Source organism: Ruditapes philippinarum, unplaced genomic scaffold (genome assembly GCF_026571515.1).
Source record: "Ruditapes philippinarum isolate M1 unplaced genomic scaffold, ASM2657151v2 ctg2539_1_1_1_1, whole genome shotgun sequence".
In the NCBI taxonomy this organism is placed as follows: Eukaryota; Metazoa; Mollusca; class Bivalvia; order Venerida; family Veneridae; genus Ruditapes; species Ruditapes philippinarum.
Window position 1 is genome coordinate 70,947 of NW_026855773.1, and position 27,450 is coordinate 98,396.

Consider the following 27,450-nt stretch of genomic DNA (forward strand, 5'->3'; position numbering starts at 1 on the left):
GCAACTGAATGTATTCAACTTCACAAATTTGAGCTTAACGGTTTCGCATTTTCAAATACATAAACTTACAATTTCAAATTTACATTTCAACTTCATCAAAAAACAATGACAAATTACTAAATTTACTTTCGTGAATTTATTATTTCATTTCATCTTAACAAGAACTTGGATTTAATTTAATAAGTTGGAAAATGTGAAATTGTTCAAACTTGAAGTAAATCGTTCAGTAATGAAGTTGAAATTGTGATGACGTGAATTGGAACATTTTAAATCGTGAATACATGAGGTCGACATCGTCAATTTTTTGAAGTTCAAATTTTTAAAACTTGAATTCGTGATGCAGTTGAATTCATGCTTCATGCAATTGAAAGCGTGAATTCATTTAATGAATTTCATTTAATATTGCAATTTTGAAGTTAAAGTTGTAAATATGCGTATTTAAGTTTCAATGTCACGAACGGGCTTTCGTAATTATGTTATACATTTAAAGTACATTATATTAATACTTTTAATGCTGTAATGCACTTAAAATCATCCAAAAGAAAATTATTATTTACATTCATAAGTATGATTTTATGTTTTCTGTTGCTTTTATATTATTGCAGGGAAATAAATTAAACAAACGTTTTGGGTTAAAAGCGATTTTGTTCTTTTTGACCGTATCAATCCGAATATTTTCGCATCTAAAAATAACATTTAGAACCACTTAAAATGGAGTCACTGATGCATACCCGGTAACCGTATCCATTCAAACCACAACTTTTAAAGAGGAAGTTTTGAACATATTTATTTGGTTTATTTATCAGGTAGTTTTTAATTATATATTTTGTTCGTTTTAGGAATGTAAAGTGATATTTCTTAAGTACTTCCGCTTTTTTCAAATAGAAATAACGATATCAGGATTGTGATCATTCTTTCAGTATAATTAAGAGTCTTGCTACTTTATGTTTAAGCTAAACTGTGACTTAATACTTAAGTAAAACACATTCGAAAATTTTATTATTATAATTCATCTTTAACTTATTATACAAAGGACATATACAAAGACACTTTCAAATGTAAACTCAAGATATAACCAACACAAAAGAAAAATAATAAAAGTAGCCTTGTTTAGCGATGTGTTAAATATAAATAGTTGAGGGAATTGCTATAAGTGGATCAAATTAATATCGATATGTATATTATTCCCATTTTCTAGATAGTTTTACACATATGAGTACTGGATAATGTTGTTGAAGGAAACGTCAGGATTTCTACTAGTACTGTTCGTTGATATGGTATTTTCTAGTAAGTTCTTTTACGTCATTATAATTTGTCTTTTAAAAAATCAAATGTATGATTTTTTTACAACATGTTCCTTTCATTTTTTGTATGCATCTATGACATATTGATTTTTTTATTTTATTAAAATATCTTATTTTGTGTCAGGTTTAGACTTATATTTTTTATTAAACAAATCTGTCTCAGCATATTTATGGCACTTTACATTGTGAATGTGGAAATACAAATAAATTAAAATATTTAAATATGCAAAAACTATTGGAGGAATATGTAATTTGGCAAAAATGTTCATATTTACAGAATGTTCTGTTGGCTGCCAATCGTGTTCTAGGTCAATTTGCACAAGTTGCGAACCAGCTTACTTTTTATCAAATGGCTTTTGTTCACCATGCCCCGAAAATTGTCAAAGCTGTAACAGTTGGGATTATTGTACTTCATGTAAGCAAAATATGTATGGTTTGCACGCAAGATGTACTTTCAACTGTGATGGTAAGTGTCTAAATAATGAATGTCAAGATGATACTGGATATTGTACGCAATGTAGACCTGGTTTCTATGGACTTCAATGTCAACACAATTGTAGTTTATGTGAAAATAAACGTTGTGATTTACGTACCTGCTCCAGTAATTGCGGAGCTGGATATTATAATTCTTACCTCGGTGTCGAAATAATATGTCAAACTTGTCCATCAAATTGTAAACATTGTACGGATGGGAAGACATGTTATATTTGCAATGATGGTTATCATCTTTATGCATTTAATGGCAATGTTCACTGTGTGTCGTGTCAGCAAGAATCGCAATGTTCGGACTATTGTGTCATTCAAGGTTGTTACCAGTGTCAAATACACAATAATGCATTGGTTTGCGCAAATTGTCCAGAAGGACATATATTCAATGGTAGCACGTGTGAAAACAACACAATCCCATGTTCAAATCAATGTTCTAACTCTTGTGATAGTGCTGGAGTATGTATAGGGGAGTGTTATAATGGCTGGAGTGGTGAAAAATGTTCCGAGAATTGTGACAGCAAATGCTTAAAATGCTCAAAAGGTAACAGAAATAATTGTCTTCTCTGTAAAGATAATTTTTACTCAACCGACTGCAGTTTAGCATGCAACCCGTCATGCATAGTAAAAAGTGGTTATCAAACGTGTGAACATGCAAGCGGATATTGTTTAAACGGATGTAAGGAAACATTTTGGGGCGATAACTGTGGTAAACCTTGTCCTGATGGATGTAAGGATCTTAAATGTGATAGAAACAATGGCACATGTACGGATGGATGTAAGGATGGACTAAGTGGAGATAAATGTACTCAAACTACCACAATCGGTAAAAAGCTTTTTGTACTGTAATGAATTCATTTCCGATTGTTTATCAAGTTTACAATTACAAAAAAAAAACATAGATTGTTATTACTTTTTGCCCTAACTGATGGTGGCATTAACAAAACACTACTCGGGAGCCATCACACTACATGTACTTACTTTTTTATTAAGGTAATTAAAGATTTTAGATTTTACAAATGTGTTTCTTTTTATAAAGTTGTCCAAATGCCTTTAAAAGGACATATATTTGTAAACTTTAATAGTTTTGTTCATGGCAGCTATTTAATTATCGGCAAATATGCAAATATTAGCACATCCTTACGCTTAATCCCATATACATGCATCTGTATTTATGCACTTATACTTGCATCTGCTTGACATGATCATCATTGTACGTGTATTTGTTATTGTTATTTGAATTTGAATATCTCAATTTGGTCAGAGATAACAACTAGTCAAACAAGAGCAAGTTCACACCAAACTTTAACGGAGGGTACACAGATGGCAGTACAGGAAAAGAAAGAAAGCAACGAACTAATCATAGGAGCATCAGCAGGAGGAGGCGTTCTAATCTTGATACTGATCATAGTGGTAGTTTTTGTCTTAAAACGAAGGTATAAATCAAAAATACAATGTAGTTAATTATGTTTATTCATTTCTGTGAACAGAAATCAAATTCTTATCAATCTACAACATTTTTTCTGAAAGCTGAAGCACCTACTCTATCTTGTTTCTAAATAAAAAAGCAAACAAAAGATTAATAAATAATAACCGGCATCATTCATGACGCATAATTCTACGTATAATAAAAATGTGATCGAGATGTGTGTTCATTATCCTTAGATTGAATATTACGATTTCCTTTTTTATTTTAATGTAATTTAAATCTTGTTTTTCTTTATAAATTATTATCATATGGTATAAGTTTTCATTCATACAACAGAAAGAAATCGCCAAGAGAAGAATCCGATCAACATGAGGTAGTTGTTGCAGAAGATCATAGTATGTATTACATTTTCAGATAAAAACTATATCCAAAGATATTGGCATAATTTATGTATTTACAAAACATATATTAACAATACAATATCACTTAAAATCGTTAAAGAGGAGATGATAATGTATCAGTGTGACATATAATCAAATTTTTTTAAATAATTATCAACTGTTAGATCACATTATATTTTATGCTGAATGACTGAAGTTATTATCTTTATTTTACTTATGTAAAACTATTACATCTATTCATTTCTGCTTTGATTTAAGATGTGTATTCAAAACCAACGAAAAACTCGGCAGCAGTTGAAGAAATTCAGGATTACATATATGCTCAACCTAACAAACCACGCAAGCCCAAGAAACAAAGTACGCGGGAAATTAGCAAACCAAAGACAATGTATGATAATTTTGCTATAGATTTAGATGATAAAACAACTGTCTCAGATGGTGCCTATGCGACTATTACTATTGATAGAGATCCTGAAAACAAAACAGAAGAAGAAACCGATGTTGATGAAATAGAGTTAGAGGAATTAGATGAAGGAAATTCTAAACTTATCAAAATAGGTTTGTTTTCACCGTATACGGTCGGGATGCCTAAATTTACATATAAGTGTGTCTGTAATTTTCTTCACTTAATTGTCAGAAATATCAATTGTATTAGATAAAAACTTCAAAATTATGAACAAGGATAAATGTTTTAGGAAGTTTCTTACTATTCTAAAGTATATAATGTATTGTGCGGTATTTCTGTTACACATCAATTTATATAGGCTACAACAAAGCCTTTTAAATTACAGAAGTAAATCCACCAAGTGTTGATTTATATTACAATACAGCGAGTTTGGTTCGAAGCCGGATTCAAATATCTGACCTACTGGAATACGTCAGGAAGAAGACTGATTATGAAGATGAGTTTGAGGTTAAGTATTTATATCGAAATATTGTTAACATATCAACATTTTTGTATAGGGTAAAGGAAACGGAATATCTCTTTTATAGTTTGAAACCCAAACAAAATGATATAAAACTAAAATTATAGCTGGAAGAATACAATTAAATGTTGAAATTTTATACTTCAAGAAATTTACAATTGCATCAAATTATCGGTTCAAAAGATGTACTTGTAACTATAATTTTATTAATATATCTACGATAAATTTGACGGTACATAATAATTCAGCTATTCTAACGTTTGGTGTAATATTGTTACGATTTTGTACATTTTAGAAACTACCTAAAGGTTTGACAAGGCCTTGTGACGAAGCTCTCACTCGGACTAACCGCAAGAAAAACAGATATAACGGAGTGTATGCATGTAAATATTTGTTTTTATTTTAAGATATTATTCGTAAGGTTTTGCTGGTTTCATTTTTCATTACGAAATTTATTTACGTTATACAATGTACTCGTATTTTATAATGTCCTTTAATATGATATTTGAAAACACTGATATTGACTTCTGACCAGTTTCGTTTTAAATGTAAAATAAACACCTTTTGACCAGACTGATAGAAGATATGTTAATTTCTAAACAATATGAAAACATATTGTTATTAAAGAAAAATAAACTTTGTTTTAAGAAATTACCAAATTAACATGACAAGTCATAGGGAAGACAGCTTTCAACAAAGTACGAGCATGGTTATATTCAAATATTCATTTTATTCAAATTACACATATCCAATTAAATATCCTTGCTTTCAACTTATATCTACAATATTTATATTTACCCTAAAACATGCAACATGTACTTTGCATTAAGGTAGTACACCCCTAATGTACTATCTCCACTTTGAAAAATATTCAAATTGGCCAGAATTACTGTAAAGTGTATTGAAACTGAAGGACGTGGGTTCAAACCCCAGAAGGGGCAACTTTTTTCTTTCTTTTTTTTTCTTTTTAACATTTTTATTAATCTCTCAGAACCCTTAGGGAAGAAAAAAGTGTTTCATTTTAATTACATAATTATTGTAGGTATTTATGTACTAAATAATGCCAAATTTAATAGCAAATATGATACCAGATATTTTCAAAGTTTAATAGAATAAAAACTACACGGTAATAGTATTTTATATTTTTCAAGACCAACCAATATACATTTAAGAAAATTTAGGCAAACTTTGAAAACAACCCATGATAGTGGAAAATTTTTAGGGATATTTCAAAATAGGGAAATAGTCCAATAAGTGTTAAAAGTGGGTGGGGTGGGGTTACATTTTTATACATATTAAAAATAATTCGTTTAAAAACAATCATTTTGCTTGTTTAATTCGTTACTTAAATGACATTATTTGTTTCTAAACAATGAGCAAAAGGAAAATATTTTTCATAATGATGATATTGATTATTAAGAGTTTCCTCATTTCTGAAAAAAGCCCTTCTAATGGCAAAGCTTTAGTTCAAATAATGTCCAGAACTCATAAATCATGCGGTAAATTTGTTGCATTTTGCATACAGGTGACATTTAAGGCATATAACTGTCCTATCTTGTCAATTTTACAGTTCCTACAGTGCCCATTAATTCGAGCACTAAGAGGGATCACTTTTTACTCTGTTTCAGATGATGCGACTCGTGTTGTTTTACAAAGTAAAACCTATATCAACGCAAACTATATTGATGTATGTATAAACCCGCATACATGTTTGTTTGTTTTTGATTTTAATAATTTGTAACACTTTGTTTTTTTGGTAATTTGTAACAGAGGAATAATTGCATGTTTAGCACGTTTTTTTTTCAGCATGTAAACATTTTTCACTGACGATCCTATGTTAACCAATCATTTGATATCACGTATGCATGTATACATGAATGTAGTTTAACATACTGATGGTGTCATCTATTTCTTTCTTAACAGTTAGTGTAAACAAAATATACCAATTAGCATACCTGTTTGTGTTGACAAGAACTTAACATTGCTTGACCAGACGATATTCAATAATTATCATCGATGTTTGTATATGGATATTTATATATGGAAATATTCCATATTAATTGCATGTTTCATAATATAGGGACACAAGAAGTATCCAGAGTACATAGCCTCTCTCGGTATGTTTACTCAGTTTTATCTCAGAAATATATAGGAGAAATTTAAAAGTTTTAAAAAACGATTTTACTATATCTAATTATATTTAATTTTGCAAACACTTGGCTCTTGATCTAAAGATTTTATTTATTCTTACATACACGCTTTTTATTCTTGATTTCAGTTTTAAAAACAAGTTCTTTATTAAGTTGTAAAAGACACTGTTTCGCTTGACTGATTCATTACATCCGAGTCTGCAACCGTGAACTATTTTCGCTTTGTTCTGGAAGCACGTCTTTTTTTTCCGACTTTTGTGCTGTAAATTAAATGTCATTAAAAGGCAATGTGAAGATATAACTTACAGATTTTGCGGAATTCTAAAACTTGAGGGTGTCATATTTTAATTAATATTCCTCTTACTTTGATTTACTCATTACTGATTTAAGGACCAACTAAAGATACAATGAATGGCTATAAAGACTTTTGGGAGATGATATGGGAAGAAAAAACAGATAAAATTATTATGTTGACCAATCTAGATGAGTCTGGGGTTTGTATATTACCACACTTGCCAGAAAAAGAAACTTGATTCAGTTTTGTATTTTTCCTGATTATCCTTTTTCATTCTGATTAAAACTTATTATTTTAGAATCATTAGAAATATTTTCTATACACTTAAACAAAATAATAAAATTATACATATACTTAGAGATATATGCATACTTTAAATAATAATTGCATTTAAAACAGTTTGTATAAAGCCAAGTATACTATTTGCTACGTATGATTAATTGTACTGTCCTCTTATATTGGGTCACGTATAATTTGGTTATATACATAATAATTGAATTATTGTCAGGAACATAAAAAAATGAAATGATGCTTTGCTTACTTCATAGAAAATGAAATGTGAGCAGTATTGGCCAGATCAAGGGAAAACAAAGAATTACCATGGATACAAAGTGGTGTGCATTGCTGAGAAAATATTTTCTGAATTCACTTCAAGGGAGTTTTCTGTTAATGTGCAGGTATGTTATATGGTACCAAAATATAAATATACGTCTTAATGACCTTTGATTTGATTATCGTTTAAGATATTAATGTCCTATTTGTTTGTTCTTTCTAATATGTTGAACAAAATTTATCTCTGTCCCTAGATTAAAGTAATTTGTCTTTTAATAATTTGCAAACTACAGACCTCAAAATATAATGCACCATTGGTAACAATGTCTTTTTATATTTCAAAGGGTTCTGGATCGAGGAAAGTGACACAATATCACTATACCGCCTGGCCCGACCGATCAGTTCCAGATAATGTTGCCTCTCTGATAGAGTTTAGAAACAAAGTTGAACAAACAAAGTCAAACGATGCTGGCCCTATAGTGGTACACTGCAGGTATTTGGTTTTCCAGTACAATACAAATGACCAATAAGCATAAATACATATAGATTGTCAAAAACATATTTAGTCAATTAATAGCCTGTGCAACAAACGTTTGTTGTTACAAATAACTTACTCCAAAAAGATACCTGAAACGGAAAAAATAAGAACGTTTTATAGCCACTCGTTCTAAAAGCTTGAATAGTACGTTAATATTGATCATGATTCCTATATCTTTTTATGTATTATGTAACAGTGCAGGAATTTGTAGAACTGGAACCTATATCGCATTAGATACACTTATACAGGAAGGCATGAATGACATTTGTGTTGACATTTTTGGTCGTGTGATGGCACTACGTGGACAAAGAGGTCACATGGTCCAAAACCTGGTATGATATCATATAAAATGTTTTATGTTTTGCATTTTTTTTGAAACACACATAAATAAATCATGAATTTATAGATATTAATTGCGCTTTTTCTTATATAATACTTGATATTGCTAATGGTATAATTAAATATCCAGTATTACATTATTATGGTTATTCAAAACATGTTATGAAAGTACAAGTATTGTTCTTCCTTTTCTTTAGGAACAGTACATATTTCTTCACCGATGCCTTCTGTATGCCCTCACGTGCGATCCCGATCCACTTCCGGTCACACATATTCCTCGCATCATGACAGACGATAAAATATCACATCAATTTCAGGTACATATGTATATTTTAATACTAATTGTGTAATTATAATAACTTGTTTATTTTGAAATATCCTTCATTCTTTTAGAAAAAAATCAGTTTACTGACTGTAATTGTCACACCCGACTGATTCAATGAAAAATAATAACAGAAAGCTATTGCTGTTTTATTCATTCTAATTGTTGTATATTTAAGTCCCTTACGTTTTTTTTCAAACCCAATCATTTTTGTGTCGCCTCTACGGAGTAGTGGCGACATATAGGGATCACTTCTTCGTCGATTGTCTGTCCGTCTGTCTGTCCATCTGTCCGTCCGTCACAAAACTTGTCCGGACTACTCCTCATAAACTACTGGTGCAATTTCATCCACACTTTACAGGAATGATCAGTACCAAGCCTAGTTGTGCATATTGTCAGCATTTTTTGGTTCAATGATTTTTGTAAGAGTTATGGCCCTTTAATAATTTTTATTTTTAAAGTTTGTCCGGACTAATTCTCTTATACCACTAATGCAATTTCAATGAAACTTTACAGGATTGATCTGTAGCTCAAGTCCTTGCGCATATTGCACAGGTTTTCCGGTTGAATGATTTTTTGGCCGAGCTATGGCCCTTTGATAAAAAGGTGTTTTTTCTGTGTGTTGCCAGATACACAAAAGCTTGTCCGGACTACTCTTTATAAACTACTTGTGCAATCTTGTCCAAACTTTACAGGAATGATCAGTACCAAGTCTTGTTGTGCACTGTCTGTCTGTCTGTCTGTCCGTCTGTCACAAAATTTGTCCCCACAACTCCTCATAAACTACTGGGGCAATTTCATCCTAACTTTACTGGAATTTATGTCGCCACTACTTCGATCACTTCTCCGTCTGTCACAAAACTTGTCCCAACATGAAACTGGTCATCATGAGGCGACACGTGTGATCACTGATCGCTCTTGTTATTTTGGGCATTTGAAAGTAATCATTCCTACATTACCTGTTAAACAGACTATACATGTATATTATAATACATGTATATATTTCACAAGTACTCCCATTTTTGATTGAAACTTTTATTGTTGCATCATACGTTGAACATACAAGTATTGTGCAAAATAGAGTAATGATCATTACCAGGTCATTAATGTCAATCTTATAGAAAATTGCCTAAGATTTAAACAGATTAAAGCGGATATATCTGGCAAAGGAAATAGCAAATAAAAGAAATAAAATAAACGCTAAGCCTTGTGATCATTTGTAAGAGCTTGTTTTACTAATGCGTGTTTAAGTTACCCAATGAACATTAATTATCTAAGTAACAGGTAACTACAATATCCTAACAAAACATTATGCTGCTTTTTTCAAATATGTATATTCATCTTAAAAGCGCACAAATAAATTATTCTTTCTTGACAAAAGGCAGACATGGATTTTTTACTGTTTGATAAATGATTGCATGTTGCATGTGTGTTAACTGAAGAAAGAAGTGTTGAATATAAAAATATCTGTTATTAATGTAACTACATTTAAACAAAGTAGTAATTTCCATACTAAAGCGAAATCAATATAACTTAAATAAGTGCTAAAGAGCAACAGTAGTAACCTATTAGTAACACTATAACGAGATACCGTAGATAAAACACTTTACAGAAATAAAACTTAAACTTTTTCAGGGGCAGAATAATCTATAATTATTCAATTTATGTAAGTTACTATTATTCCAATCTCTATAATTACAATATTTAACGGGATTATATGACCTCCTTTTGCAGCTCTATACCCTCTAGTAACAATTATAACTGTGGATGACTGTTTGAACATTTCAGACATTTACTGATGTTGTTATGCCGAAAGACTTTGATAGAAAATCATCTGCTAACAAGAAAGTAAGGAAGGAAAATAGACACGGATCTGACATTCCTGGTATGATGATTAACATTATATCTTTCTCTGAGCTTTTTTATCACTATAATAATAATAATAATGATACATTTTTATGATTTAAAAACTAATAAGATCCATTCACTGATAGTGATAATAATAAATCAGTGCCACAAAGGGATGGAAATAATAAATAAAATACATTTTTAATTACATAAAATAGAAGTAGAATTTTGACTTAATGATCGTTTGGCAGACAGAGTGGATTAAATTTACTAAATATAAAATAATTATTAAAATTAACATGAGTTTGGATCTGTTAAAAAAGATTAGGAAACCAACCCGTAATTCAAAATTGTGTACAAACGTTGTTAAAATTTAAAAGTTTAAACATTCTTTGTATTTCAACAATATAATACCACACTGCGTTTTCAATAGAAAATAACCGTCTGTAAATATACCATATTTTTATGAAAATCTCATTTGAATAGAAAACCTTGCGAATGGTTTGTTAAATAAGTTTTAGGGTAATTCCCTGTTGTACATAAGGAAGTGATTTAAAGCCGAAAATAGATCTTTATACATAACATTTTAAGGCTTTAAAAAATAACATCCTATTTTATGTGTAGGCGATGATTACAGAGTGAGACTGTCATCAACAAAGCATGACTACATCAATGCTGTTTATGTTAATGTAAGTATTTGCGTAAAAGTAATTTTGATATCGTTTGAAGTTTCGATTGTCTCCCTTTTCAATATATTTTCATGAACCTTGCTTGCGTTGCCTCCCTTACTTTTATTGAATATATAAATTGCCTCCTTAGTTGTATTGATACATGTTATGGTGTATTTAAGACATAAATTATGATAAACAGATTTTAAATATCATCAAGTTATAGTATTAATTGAAATTATATTATATTATATTATATTATACTAAACTATATTATATGATATTATATTTACTTAATATCTCAATTTCAGGGATATGAAAATCCAAACAAATTCATTGCATCACAGACGCCAATGCCAAATACAGTTGAAGACTTTATATCGATGCTTTTTCAAGAAAAATGTGCTTGTGTTATTAATTTGGACGACGAAAACCTAAAAGATAAAGTTAGTGCACATTTATAGATTATCTAGCGTGTTTAAAATAATTATATAATTTTTTTTATTTAATAGTATTCGTTGGCAAATTAATCCATACATAACATATTTCTTTTTAGCGTCGTTTTAAAACAAAAATTAAGGCAATACAAATGTTTGCTTTAAACAAATGTTGGGAGTTGGGGTGGGTAAACAAAGAATCACCTTTAAAGCTTTAAGACTCTAAGATGTCTTTGAATTCTAAATCATTCTATTTATATGTTACTTTATGTACATACCAAATCATAATTTAGACTGATTTTGAATGTTTGCTAAACATTCTGATCAAATGTTATTATTGATTTTCACAGAAACTGATTGAAAAAAATGATATTTCATTTTATTTAGGTTTGTCACTTTTGAATATTAATCGTTTCAGTCTATCGGACATTATCTACCGCAAGATGGAAAGGTGTTCAAAGTTGGACATTTCCAAGTAACTTGTAAGACGGTTGACACAACGGATTATGGTACAATACGGGACATGACAATATCGCGCACTGGATTGGTAGATGTTTTATTATTTATTTAGATGAAAATAAGTTATGAGAATTATTACGCCAGATCTTTTTGATGTCCCGTTTAATGCATAAAAGTTTAGGCTTTGGCTTTTTTCCAGATTCGAACATTTTTGTTTTTCATTTTACATACTTCACCTCATTCACTTTATTCACTGTTCAAGATGATACATAATCCTGCAAGAACAATGAAGATTTGGAAAAAGCAAAGGTGTAAATTATTTGGGAGTTTTCAGTTGTAGCTGGTCAAAAATTCATTATTAGCTCGACTATACGAAGTATATGGAAGGCTGTCCTACTCGCCCCGGCGTTCGAGTCCGCGTCCAGATTTCAGATTTAAGTTTTGGTGCAGTAAAATATTTTTCACTATAACTTTGTAATTTCTTAAGGTATCAACTTCAATATATGTTCTTTATCATCGACCACATCTTATGTGTCAAGGTTCATAACTCTAGCACCAATATTTTCAGACTTATCTCCCCTTGAACTTAGCATTTTCCTTAAAAAATACTATTTTTTACTGTTACTTCTTTATTTTATAAGGGTTCAACTTCATACTTCAAATATATGTACCTTATCATCGTCCCCATCTTATGTGACAAGGTTCATAACTCTAGCACCATTATTTTTAGATTTATCTCCCTTTGAATTTAGAATTTCCTTAAAAATATTATTTTTCACTGTTACTTAATTATTTCTTAAGGGATCAACTTCATACTTCAAATATATGTACGTTATCATTAACCACATGTTATGTGACAAGGTTCAATACTCTAGCATTAATATTACAAAAATTATCTCCCCATAAACTTAGATTTTTTACTAGAATTTTTTTATTTTTTTACTATAAAGGTATCTACCTCAGACTTCAGATATTTATTCCTTATAATCAATTACATTTTATGTGACAATGTTTATAACTCTTGAAGCAAGATTTACAGATTTATCTCTCTTTGAACTTAGGATTTTCTTTATGAAATATTATTCTTCTTTACTTTTTAAGGTATCTACTTCAAACTTCAAATATATATTTCTTATCATTACACATGTTGTGTGACAAGGGTCATAACTCTAGCATGACTATTTCTAGAATTATTCCCCTTGATCTTGGAATTTATGTTAACAATGTTATTTTTTTACTATAATTTTATACATAATTTTACATAATTGATAGTTGTTTTTTTCATGTTTTTTCATAGTTTTGTCTTCCTGTGTCCAGTATTTTATTAGTCGAGCTTCGCTGTCTCCTGTGACAGCTCTTGTTATATAATTTCAATCCCGAACGTCCTTACGTTTATGATAACCGAATGTCGCTTTAAATAACCCTGATAAATGCATTACATTAAGTAACGTAAAACAATAGGTCTTTTTATACTTTATATTTAAAACCACTGTATATCAGGTATATTTTATGAACACTTTATGGCAAACTTTTGTTACATACAGCACCTTTCTGGAGGAGAGCTGCATTTGAAACATTACCAGTATAACGGATGGAATCAGTCAGAAAACGTCCCATCTATGGTTGAGCCGTTTTTAGAGCTGGCCAAGGATGTTGAGGATGAGATCAAAGGTCAAAGAGTAGATAGACCAATCGTAGTTCATTGCTTGTAAGTATTGCTATTTGCGAGATCAATTTTTCATAATTAATTCGATTTATTGTTGTTCCGCTATAAAGAGGAATCATACTACTTGTATGCCTGTGCATTTGATTGTGTAGCTAAATTTATACGTGTGTGTTTGAATCGGCTTGTATCTTTTTTGAAAGTTGTTGCATATGTTATTTTGTTATATATAGGACTGGAGCTGAACGAAGCTGTTTATTTTGTGCTGTCTCTGTTATATCAGAAAAGTGTTTCTTTGAGAATGAAATTAGTGTCCTGAATACCATTTGCCAACTGCGTTCAAGGAGGAAGTCAGCTTTTACCGACATTGTAAGTAATAAATTAACTACCCTCATAAAAGGCATTGTGAATTAGCTCTAAATTTAAGGTACTATCTTAATATGCAGTTTCGAAAAACTATTCTCCTATTCTTGGGCCTTCTTATTTAAGTTGTTCTTTTTGACGAGCTATTAAGTCAAAAGTTGTCTATTGTCAACTTCACATTGCATAAATAAGTAAACATGTGCCCTATACGAATATCACCCAACGTTATCATTATTTTGAACTTTTCTGATTTTCAGAATTTTCATCTTAATAAATCCTTTCGCAAACATGTATTTTTACTTAGCATTTTTATCTTCTCGGCAAATATAGTCGGTAAAATAAATTCGCCTTTATTGTCCAAATTTCAAGGCCAAAACATTTCCCTATGTCTACCAAAGGAAGAGTTCTGGATTGTTTAAATTAAAACATAAAATAAAACACAAAAAAATACAAGTTTATTGTTAACAAATTGATATCATGGAGAATTAAATTAAATTAAATTATTATTATTTATTAAATTATTTAGGTCTAAATTATTAATTTACATTTATTTCAGACAACAATTTTCAGGTTTTGTTTACCAACATGTAAAATATCTTGCTGGCGATTTTCCGAAAGAAGAATACTATAAAATTAATGAACGAGCTGTTTTGTAAAATGGGGTTTGAAGAAAATTCGTCTTTTTACGATCAATTAAATTACTTGCCCATTGTCCATTTTTTACACAAATTTGACACTTTTTAAAGGCTTGAAAAATGCCTAATAGCTTTTTTTTTTCGGAAAGTTTTTTTTTGTGTGCCCTCTTGCAATCTCTGAAAATACATATTTCTCATTGGCCATGCATAAAGTTGAGCCATAATGTTTTAGTGTTGTTTTCGCAAAAAATCAGTTATAGTCTTTTGGTATTTTATGCAATTTTGTTAACATTTCCTAACCTTTATTTTAAAAATATTTCACCTCTTCGAGCACCGTTTTCTTCAGGTGATATGCATCTACACGTTCTTAATTCAATTTTACAACATAACAATGCCTTTTTCTTCTGAAAGAATACTCATTTTTTTTAAAACATGTAAAGACGCGTTTATAAATATGAAAGACATTTACACGGTACAGTATTGTCATGTTTTGAAATATTGTTATAGCGGTTTTCTAACAGCTTTTTGTTTATCTAAAGTCGCATGTATTTGTTATTTCCGATGCATTTAGCGAACAGTATGCATTTGTGTGCTTAATATAAACATTTCGATTTTATTTTACTATGTTCCGGGTCATTTTATTTTATTAATGAAAAACATGATACTAATTTGCTCATTGAATATTTAAAAGTATATAATTAAATGATATAATATAAGACTGTCACATTTCATGCAAGTAAATATTTAAGTTCGGGATTGTTCTATTTTTTCTCAACATGATATTATCAATATTATGACAAAAGAGATTACATATACCATTATGAATCCAGAATCCAGTAGTGGTATAAGAAACTGGTAGAAAAATAACTACTATTTAACTTTTATATCTGCCATGTGTAATAAAAATAAATATATAAATAATTTAAACAAATTATATTATGATTATGATAAAAGAAAGTATCAGTTTTATGAAAAATCAATATATAAATCAATATATTAAAGAAATAACTGCCTTTAACGTATATTATATGAGTGAAATATTATTCTGTGTGTAAGTCTTTGCTTTATGGCTTATATAAATTAAGTATTTATTGTACCAATTTTGCTTCTTTCCCTAAAAGTAAGTTTTTATCCAAAAAGGTTTATGAGCTATAATGACTTTTATAACTAAAGTTTATATATTTCATTTCATCTCATGAGCGGAATCAATAAACGGAGTCTGAAATTGTCAACTATTTTCCTTTTGCATAGCTCTCGAGTATCCTTACATTTTAACACAGTATAGCATATTATATAATAACATAAGAATAAAATACAGACTCTTCATAAAGCATGTATTCTTAACTAGAAGTTCAGGTTTAGAAAAGATATATTTATGATAAAGCTTTTCTTACTGTGTTTTACGGGTTATGCTTTTATTTTATAAATTATGATAATCAAAATATATAAGTAAATATTTATCTTTATAGAAGAGATTTATACACTTGAGCATTTTAAACTAGATTCGAAAAGTAAATGTTAATTGAACAAGTTCATTAAGTTGCTATTAACTAATTCAGCCTGTCGAAATACAGTTTATAATCCAACATCGGTTAATAATCTGTCCAAGAGTTGTATAGAAATAAAGTATCTCCAACGTACATATTAAATTTATTATGTTTTAAATAAAAGTGGTTTTAAAATAATAGTCTTTTCAACATAGATTTTCAACATCTTCCTATTGGTTAGCATTGATATCCTCTCCATTACTGGTTAATTAACTATAGATCTTTTCAGCATGTATCTTGAAAGTACAGACATTTAAATTACAGATGAAGACTGTAGCTAGCTCTTTAATCACTGTTGTCACTTTAGTCACTTAAGCTTCTTCTGCATGAGTTCTTCGCAGATATAGTTCTATAGTTGATCTCGAACTATATGGTTTATTAATTCAACACATACATTGACATTTGAAAAAAAAAAAATGTTTTTTCACATTCCACCATTGGTGTTAAATAATTAAGGTATCCTATTGCAAAATTTGTATACGTCTTGCATTTATTTTTACAATTTATTGTTACACTGCTGTATGCTATAATTGTTAGCTTTGTAATACTAACGCTTTAATAAATTAATGACATGAAAAATTATTGAAGATGTTCAAATAAATACGAGTTAAAAAATTACATTATTTATAGTTATTTTTTGTTCCATATGCTAGTGGGTGACATAACATTTTGCCTATTAAAGCCAAGCCACAAACCGAATGCCAAATAGGCTCAGATTCGGCGTTCCTATTGAACAGTTCCTGTGTTTTTTTTTTTCACATTCCTACATTATGCGTAATCACTGTAATAATCAGTCAACAAACTTCCTACAATGGAAAATAGTACATACACGAGGGTTGTCCAAAATATTCGTGCACTGCAGTTATTGTCGAGAGAGTTATTGATAAAACAACATGAATTATATATCACTTGAAGGGTGATCTGTCTCAAATAAGAAACCAAAAGATTAAGCCGTGTAACTGGCATGTCGTGAAAATTGTCATACAGTTACCTTAGTAACGTCTTACCGTCGCACGACAAAAAATTGGGTAAGTTCATTACTGTGATTGTATTATTTTTTGTTGCTAGTAAAGTGGCATTTGCTTTGCATATCATAATTTGTTTTACTGTCAATAGAGGAATGATTGATGCAAAGTATTCTGTAGTTTTTATTGTTCTTATACAACGTACATGTAGCATATTCCACCAGTGCACGAATATATTGGACAACCCTCGTCACATGCGCCTGCATTACGGACGGATATCTGCCTGATTGGTTGTCATCGTCTACCGACTCTCGCCCCTCTAAAGAGAGTTTGTGCCATTTAAAAACCAGACTTTCATGACGCTGAACTGGCCCCGCTTCCCCCTTTAAGTTCTTTATAGGTATCTCTCGGTGTTTCACCAATATTTGCGCAAAATTTAATGTCATCCGTATTTCCAGACGTTTAGAGACTGACATTTTCACGTAATGACAGTATTGACGACCACACAGAAATGTTTGTTCACAATCGTTACAAAAGCGCAAATGACGTCATATTTTCTAATAACGTCAGGAATACGTACACACACTTTTCCCTAAATTTTGATGTTTAATTTTAATGTTTTAAGGACACTGTGATACATCAAAATAATGAACTAACCCAATTTTATGTCGTGCGCCGGTATTACGTTACCTAGGTAACTGTATGATGATTCATTTTCTTCTCGACACGTCGGGTACACAGGTTTTTTTTTGTTTTCTTATTACAGATAAATTTCCCCTTCAAGTGATATATAATTCATGTCTTTTTATCAATAACTCTCACGACAATTACTACAGTGCACGAATTTTTTGGACAACCCTCGTATATATTATAATTATACGACGTCAAGCAATCATTACATTTGTGCATCGGTACTGCCAAAAAAAGTAAAAACATTTATTTATTTACTTTTTTATTTTTAATTCAATTCTTGCTATAGAGGCATTGTGTAAAATACATAACATTGAGTTGACTTAAAGGACATTGATTGGTTTTCATCTATGTGATCTTACTTTCAAAAGACTCTGAACAGAGAAGCAAAATTGTGAAAATATATTTTATGAGGTTAAATGCTGAAAAAAGAGAAAAGATTTCTCGGTCAAAGCGAAGAAATGATAAACACTGATACACTAGATACTTTTGGAGGTTTAATAACAATTTTCTTTACCGCCATTTAAGAAGATCAAAGACTCAGTGTAAATTTATAATGATTTAAACACGTGTTATACATTATAGGAATATGAATATGCTATGTCCCAGATTGTCCTATAAATATTTCAACTTGCTCCACCTTATTTTCGCTGCACTTAACGTAGTGTACTTTCATATTTTAAAATATCAATCATTATGGTGATATGCATAACTAAGACTATCATACACTAAGCATTATAATCAATTAGACAGATTAAAGATTGAACAAGAAAAATAATATACATTAATCTAATTTTGGCTAGAGGACGAGCATTTTCCTAATTTGATTATCCTTAAGGGGCTTGAAGGATGCTTGATATCTTCGTGTCGAACTAAGAAGAATTCCGACCTAAAACTAAACGATAAGACTAATAAAAGTACACGATGTGACTAGTATAGGGGAAAATGTCCAGACTATTTTTTAAAAGAAGCATATTATTCAGATAGATAAATTATTTCGAAAGACACAAAAATAATTCATATATTGCAAATCAACCAACAACGATCGAAATTTTGCGTATATCACTTCTTTTATCTTTGAATTCAAATTATTTTAGATGGTCTTATGTGTACAAAAGTGCATTTAAAATTTAAATTTAGAATTAAACTGAACAGATCAGATCTAATATTTTGTGAATTGTAGAGGAAAAAGGTTTGTTAATTCGGTTTACAATCGAGGCGCGTTATGTGACATTTATGTTTATCTTTTACAATCACATCGTCCTTAGAGCATATTCTAATTGTTTTTATCTAATTGCAACATCTTAATATATCAATTTATGACATCAGTCTTTCGAATTTTGTCTTGCTTTCTTGCAATATGTGCAAACTTCGTATGTAAGATTTATAAGATCAGCAAAACTTACAGAAAGTAATGACACAGGAATTCTGCAAAAGAAAAAGAGGACAATCTGTGCAAAAATATTGCCGACAGAAGTAACACAGAAAGTAAGCATACCAAATTATCTGACACAAATTTAATTGAAAGCAATAAATAGATACTATAAATATTTACAAAAATAGTTTTGCCTTTAAAGATCATTTTTCGTGGGAATGACGACCTGGCTAACGTTTTATGTTCGTTCATTGTGTAATTAGTACAATGTAGCATAAACAATTGAGAAAAATGTGATTAAGACACTTTTTATGAGGTCACAAGCATTGCCTCGGTGCAACATTTACGAAATTTGAGGGTCTTTGTAACAAATATCATTATCAAACTTTATTTACTAACTTTAGTATTTTTGACACGAATAGGTTAGTTAATATCTTAAGTATACAGAAATTAAATAACATTGTAAACATTTATTAATATAACTGTCTTGATAAGGCAATAAATATGTTGCTTAAAATACAACTGTGGTGCTCATTCAAGCCTTATTTACACGGTGTATCCTAGAAAGCCAGTTAGGTGGATGGACCGCGTAAAAACATCAGGAAAACAAACAAACAATATCACAGATGGCACTGATGTACATTCGATACTGTTAAAATAGTTTTAATAATTACAAATAAAGCTACTAATGATTTTGTTTACTTGGGGACCATACGCCGCTTTTCATGGAAAGGCACGAAAGTTTGTCGCATTGAAGGTTCCAGGATAACCGCCTTTTGAACACATCTGCGGGTGTTTCTAAATTCAAAATTGTACCCTTTATCATGTCTAAATGTTAAATTCTGCGTAATCCGGTGCTATGGGACTTGGACGGTAACTTGCACTGTAATACTATGTTTGAATAAAATTGTACATGATAACTGATGTAAATTGCAAAGTGCATGCATTCTGTAATAGGTGTTTAAAATTCTATGTGCTTTCCAAAGCTTTTTTATCTATTCATGTTCTCTTTTATGCATCACTGTTTCATGGTATTATGTCCATCGTATGTAAATACAGTTAGTTTCATTTGAGAATTATAAACGACTTGTTTTGTCCTTAGCAGCAAATGAACTTACAAAGTAACCTGCGCTAATTATACTACTTGTATGAACACTTGGTTACAACATTTAACAATTTAATCTGTTTAAAAGATTATTATTTTCTCTGCTCCTACATATCATATAAACGCATTGAGTCTTTCTACTCTTTTTCTTTTCTTGCATGTACCTTATGGTACATTGTATAAGATGTTTATTCAAAACACCATACTGAACTGATTTCACATTTTAATCCTACATTTGACGGGATTTAATTTTCTTCAACGTAATTGGAATACCAGCATTTCTATCAATTGTAATTGCTCATAGCGGAAGTTAAAATTAATGCACTTAATGGACATAATTGTTCTTGGTGTATTCAGTCTATAGTGAAATTTATCGTTGACATTACTATTTTAGATCATTCGAAACATAAATAGGCACCGTGTATATCTCAGCCATTAGCGAATTAATCGTGTCATATTACACTAGAATAAGCTGTTAAAACGTGACTGAGACAAGTTTTACGAGGTTACGCCTAAATCATGAAATTCAATGATGGATCGAAACAACGCTCGGTATCATAAAAAAGTCGTTTACTAAATATTTATAAACATGTCTCTAGTTTGTAGAGTACCTTATCTCTGTAGTTCGACATCCTTATACGAAGTTTGACGGAACAAGAATGGAAATCGAAGCTCGAAAATTGAACATTTAAAACAATTACCTGACTAAAATGTAAATTAAGTTTTACAAAATGAAGCTGATTTATTGATTAAGAATTGGCTCAATTGTTCCCACTGACCAAACATATTTATTGAACATGTTTAAGTAGTTTTAAACATTATTGAACATGTTTAAGTAGTTTTAAACATATATATGATAAAATAAATTCCGTTTCAATATAGATGCGCAACTGGAAATCTTGCAAACAAAATATTTCATTCAGACTCGAAAGTGAATTATTCAAATCATTTTCAAAATAATCAATTTTGCCACAGTTACAAAAGAAATTGTTAAAACTCTTTTGTTGAGAAGTGTAGTAATTGGTCCTTTTAAAATACAGGTATGAACAAAATACCGTCTGGCGACCTAAACTTCATTACTTCATAATTTCAACTCTTTAACAAATTCAGCTTTATAAATACTTGAATTCAATTTCTGGAGTAGATTTTTCAAATGCGCGAAGATACCAAATTATACTAAGATAATAAATTTACTGCGTTAAAAAAGCTCAAAACTTGTAAATGCATTCGAACATATAAATCCTTTTAAATTATTATTATACATCTAAAAAATAGCGCTAAGCACTTAGTATCCCCATATAGAAAGTCACTGATGCATACTGTATCCAATTCAAAACTTTATATTCTTTACACAAATATGTAAAGAGGAAGTTTTGAACAAGTTTTATTTTTTTAATGATTAAACAGATAGGTATGTATTACCACCATTGTTGTTTACATTTATATTTCAAAAAAGAAGCTATTTTGCTTTAAATTAACACTAATAGGAAAAAACGGATAGGATATTGGTATTGTAAGAACGTTTTGACTCTTTATCATTTTAAAAATTTATAATTTTAAAGTCTCACTACTTTTGTTTTAGCTTAATAGTACCTTTATTCTTAATGTTAGACGTTCAAAATGTCTAAAACTGTTTTATTACAATGAATATTATTAACTTCTAAGACTAATAATATACTATAAGTGTCATTTCATCTTTTAAGTAAAAGTATACCCAAAAATGAAGATTATAAACGCAGCATCGTGTAGTAAATGCTTTTACATTTGAAAACATTTCAATAAGTTAATCACACCATTATCAATATGTATACAATTACTTTCTTTAGATTAGACTGCATACATGGATACGAAGGAAATTTCAGCATTGGTAATAGTACAGTTTGTTGATATGGTATTTGCTGGTAAGTAGTTTTATTTCATAACATTTTTAACTGTGGAATACTTTTTCTTTATTGCCTTAGATGTATTATTAAATATTGAAAACTTTAATCACTTGGCCTAATATTAATCATATTCGGTTGAACACAAAGATTAACATTAAGTTCGTTTTATGGTCACGTCTATTAAACTGGGTAAGGATTTAATTGTTTTATTATTTTGTATATATGGTAATACATATATCTAAACATATGTAAATAGTTGAAATATATAAATGTTTACAGAATGTAATGTTGGCTGCCAATCATGCTCTGGTTCAACTTGCACAAGTTGTGAATCATCTTACTATTTATCAAGTGGCTTCTGTTTGCCATGCCCCGAGGATTGTGAAAGTTGTAACAGCTGGGATGACTGTACGTCATGTAAGCCGAAAAAGTTAAGTTTGCAAGGAAGATGTACTTTCAACTGTGATGGCAATTGTCTAAATAGTGAATGCGATGATGGTACTGGATATTGTACTCAGTGTAAGCCTGGTTTCTATGGACTTCAATGTCAACATAACTGTAGTTTATGTGCCGATGAACGTTGTGATTTACGTACATGCTCAAGTGGTTGTAGAGCTGGATATTATGAGTATAAGAGCGATGTCGTTACACTATGTCAAACATGTCCGTCAAATTGTAAACATTGTAGGGATGGAAAAACATGTAATATTTGCAATCATGGTTTTCATCTCTTTAAGTTTAATAACAACGTTCACTGTGTTTCATGTTTCCAAGACACGCAATGTCCAGACTGTTTTATTGAAGGTTGTAATAAGTGTCAAGTACACAATGATTCGTTAGTCTGCGCTGATTGTCCAGAAGGACAAATATTTAATGGTAAAACTTGCGGGTCACACACATCATCCTGCTCACAAGAATGTTCTACGGATTGTGATAGTAATGGAATATGTCAAGGAGAATGTAATGCGGGTTGGACTGGTGAAACATGTTCAGAAACATGTAACAGCAAGTGTTTTAAGTGCCCAAAAGATAACGCAAATAGTTGTCTACTGTGTAAAGGTAATTTTTACTCAACCGATTGCAGTTTAGAATGCAATCATGCATGCATATTGATAAATGATAAACGTACATGTGAACAGACAGACGAATATTGTTTGAACGAATGTAACCAATCATTTTGGGACGATACATGCGAGAAACATTGTCCTAGTGGATGTAAAGATCTTAAATGTGATAGAAACAACGGTACTTGTACAGATGGATGTAAGGATGGACTGATCGGCGATGGATGTACTCAAATAATCACAATCGGTAAACAGTGTGCATATGATTTCTATGATGTTTGTTTGTTTTGGGTTTTACGTCACATCGACACAGTATAGGTCATGATGAATTTATTTCAAAATAATTTATTAAATATATAAGTGACTGATTTGGATTAAATCAAATTCATTATCACAATAAATAAATAAATGAAATAATTTGCCTTTTCTTTCGATATTAAGGAATATTAGAAATACTTCGTCTTGTTTAAACTTGTTAGCATTACTATAGATGTTGGTTACTATCATGTACGCAGGTATTAGTTTATACGTACGAATGTTTAAACTTGTTGCAGGTAACAAAAATCATAGTACTTAACCTTAGCCATTTGCACTGAATAAAACTCATAGCAAACATAGATATATGATAATATTTTTTTCACCTGTAATAAACCCTGTCTCGAGGGCTGTGTTGATCTTAAAAGACTGTTTGTGCAGTTTATGACAAGAAAATTGTGCCAGTAATCAATAGAGCGTTGTTATGATGATGTTTATTACAAGTCAATGTTATATCTACAGAAATATCAGTAACAACAACAACAATGTCAGCCGAAACTGTTACACAACAACAAACATTTGTGCGACGTGACGATAAAGCTCATTATTTAACCATTGGTTATTTCTCTGGATTTGGATCTTGTGCTGCCATAGTAGTATTTGCTGTATTGTTTTACCTATCTAGAAGAAGGTGAACGTATTCACTAATTTAATTCTATACAATATGTGCATGTGTTCTTAATGTAAAACAAATTATCTTTACTTGTGAATTTTAATAATAATGATAATAAACATGATGTTATTGTTGCTATTTAATTATTATTTAATTGTTAATTTTGAACTATCAAGTTTATTATGTCGGCTGTTACTTGCATCTTTACCTAATTCTTAAAGTACACGTTATATGCAAATATGTATAGTAATATTATTAATTTTATTATTTAGTTTAAACATATTTTATTCATAATCATACACAGTACATAATATACAATCATTCAATATATACAATGATGAAATGGATTAGAACGAAAGATATAAAATCTTATATAGTTCTTCTCCGACTCTATTTTGAATTAACAACAAAGTGATGGCATCAATCTACTGAGACAATGTGTATGAATTCATATACATATATTAGATATACATATGTTAGAAAAAAAACCTTAAGAATACATACATATTCAGACATATATAATAAATTGGGGGAATTAGTTGTAAATATAACGTTATCCTAGCACATTAAGAACTGACTTGCTTTGGCTGGTTCTGGAGAATACAAATTTAATGGTAAAAAAACGACTGTGATAATGAGTACAAGATGTATTAATAAATCATGTTTCGAACCTCTTACTTAGTTTGATATATTTATGAACTGCAGAAAATATAATCTCATTTGCTTCAATTGATTTGGATTCCGTTCCGAACAAGATGATCTCTAATGAAGAAGCTATAATATTTGATACTTTATTAAACAGAATACATCTTATGTTATCAAATCTTTGACATTCATAGAAATAGTGGTAGGTTGACTCAATTTCACCACACAGACAAAGGGGCGATTGAACAATATTCTTTAAAAATAAATGTTGATTGAGAGAGTTGCAATTTCTCCGGAGTCGCGTGTGAAGTATTTGATATTTCCTGTCACCGTAATAGAATAAAGAATAGCTTTTGCTACTTCCCTGATTTAGGAGAGACTTAAAGTTGTTTAATGAGTTTGCATTTCTTACATTGAGTGGTATCTCATTCCATTCTTTTAATGTTGAAGGAACAAAAGAATTAGCGTATAGAGAAGTTCTTGTAGGTATAATTTGGAGATTTGTTGAGTTACGAAGATTATACTGACTTGTTTCATCTACTGTATTAGGAACAAGATTACACAGATATTCAGGAGAAATCCCATTTATCATCTTAAAGAATAAAATTAATTTATGATAAATTTTATTATTTAATACAGGTAGCTCGCGAATAAAACGTTTAAAGATAATATACCTAACATTGAGAATCCAACATACTATAACACAAGAACTGATGTCGGAGATGCAAATGCTGAATCAGCTGATCATGACGTGACGAATAATTACGAGAGTTTGAGTAATAAGAGGACCACAGATAATGTATACAATGGTAATTGTTATCTTTTTTTACTTGATAAATCTCATATTAATTTTACTTTAAGTACTTGATTGAAATATTGTTGTTCTAATATGTATTAATTTATTTATTTATTTATTTACTTATTTATTTATTTATTTATTTTCAGATCTAAGAACAGCATTGTCATAGACGTAAGGAAAACGAGTTTTAGTGATTTTCTAGTGAAACCAACAAAATTTTTTTATTTGTTTGTTTTGAATTTTACGTCACATCGACACAGTATAGGTCATATCGCGACGTTCCAGCTTTACTGGTGGAGGAAGACCTCAGGTGCCCTTACGTGCATTATTTCAGGCACGAACGGACACCTGAGTAGAACCACCGACGTTCAGTAAGCTAGGTGGATAGCTTCCTCACATAAAAGAATCCAAAGTCCCTGTCGGGATTCGAACTCACAGCGGTGAGGGACAAGTGGTTTGAAGTCAACAACCATAACCACTCGGCCACGGACGCCCCAACCTGTATTTAAAACAGCTGTAAAGCAGTACAACTGTATTTTGGACCCGTATAAAAATACGGTTAATTCACATATTTCGTTCATAGTACAGGTGTAAAACGGCTGTATTTTTGAAAAAATACAGACGTAATTTGCTATAAGTTTATCTGAACTGGAGAAAAATACAGCTGTAATTTTAACAGAAAAACAGGTGTATTTTAGGCAAAAATACAGGAGTAAAATTTCGTACAAGATAGTTTTCTTTTTCAAGTCTTGCTACTGTAAAAAGTGTCAATTTCCTAATGCAAAAAATAAACTTTAGGTTCTTTTTCTTTAATTTGTAGCTGGCACTTACACAACCAGCACGACAATGTGATACGCTTCAATTCTACAATTAAGTCCACTTGTACTGACATTTTGTATTCTAACACTCAAGATTATAAAACATATATATATTTTTTAAGAAAAATACTGTATCCACAACTGTATAAATAATAAGAGTATAGAAAATCGGAATCCCTAAAGAACGCAAAAAAACGGTAAAATTTAAAATGTTGCAGACTTGGTTTGTTAAGGCCTGTTAATGGAGTGGTTGATTAAGTTGACATCGGAATTTGGAAGAGCAAATGAATGAACCATACTGACATCAATCCCTACAAAAAAAAACATATACACATCCAAATGACAACCCATTTTAAAATACACAACGAATGATCACAGGTGGTCCTTACTTTGGAGGAGAAGTTTTCACCTCTATGGCTGAACAAATTTTATGACTGGTCAGACATAAGTATATAAATATTGAGAATAAAATCAAACAAGGTCGACAGAGAAGTCTTTCTTGGAAAATATCAACCAGAAAATCAATTGATTACATATGAATAAATCTTTTTTCCAAAAATTGAATAGACAGCACATGTTTGATCTATAGATTTAATGAACAGGTAACAGAGAAACAATAATTTCATTTTTTTTGTAAATAGACTGAACATATTGGCAACAGATAAAATGAATTATCATTCAAGGTTATATTACAGGATAAAAAGGATATATGTGAAAACTTGCTATATTAATATAACATAAAGTTGAACAATTATAAATATAAAACTATGAAAGATACAGCCTCACGATGTGGTGATTGTTTCATATATAAAAATT

The 27,450-nt window shown here is 30.2% G+C and overlaps 2 protein-coding genes across 2 annotated transcripts; both read left to right on the plus strand.

Annotated features, from left to right (window-relative positions):
- Positions 1–863: 863 nt before the first annotated feature.
- Positions 864–14,231, plus strand: LOC132744314 (receptor-type tyrosine-protein phosphatase kappa-like). The gene is made up of 20 exons (XM_060732991.1): positions 864–1,287; positions 1,582–2,616; positions 3,055–3,226; positions 3,556–3,614; positions 3,879–4,178; positions 4,412–4,533; positions 4,842–4,929; positions 6,175–6,233; positions 6,627–6,663; positions 7,087–7,190; positions 7,540–7,668; positions 7,888–8,036; positions 8,278–8,413; positions 8,618–8,737; positions 10,531–10,627; positions 11,215–11,279; positions 11,570–11,704; positions 12,114–12,242; positions 13,699–13,862; positions 14,051–14,231. The coding sequence occupies exons 1-20, from the start codon at positions 1,227–1,229 to the stop codon at positions 14,229–14,231; spliced, it is 3,342 nt and encodes a 1,113-aa protein (XP_060588974.1). The 5' UTR covers positions 864–1,226.
- Positions 14,232–21,916: 7,685 nt separating this feature from the next.
- LOC132744319 (proprotein convertase subtilisin/kexin type 5-like) lies at positions 21,917–26,882 on the plus strand. The gene is made up of 5 exons (XM_060732995.1): positions 21,917–22,010; positions 22,324–22,398; positions 22,660–23,691; positions 24,222–24,390; positions 25,657–26,882. Exons 2-5 carry the CDS (start codon positions 22,338–22,340, stop codon positions 25,658–25,660), a joined length of 1,266 nt encoding a protein of 421 aa, XP_060588978.1. The 5' UTR covers positions 21,917–22,010; positions 22,324–22,337; the 3' UTR covers positions 25,661–26,882.
- Positions 26,883–27,450: the final 568 nt, after the last annotated feature.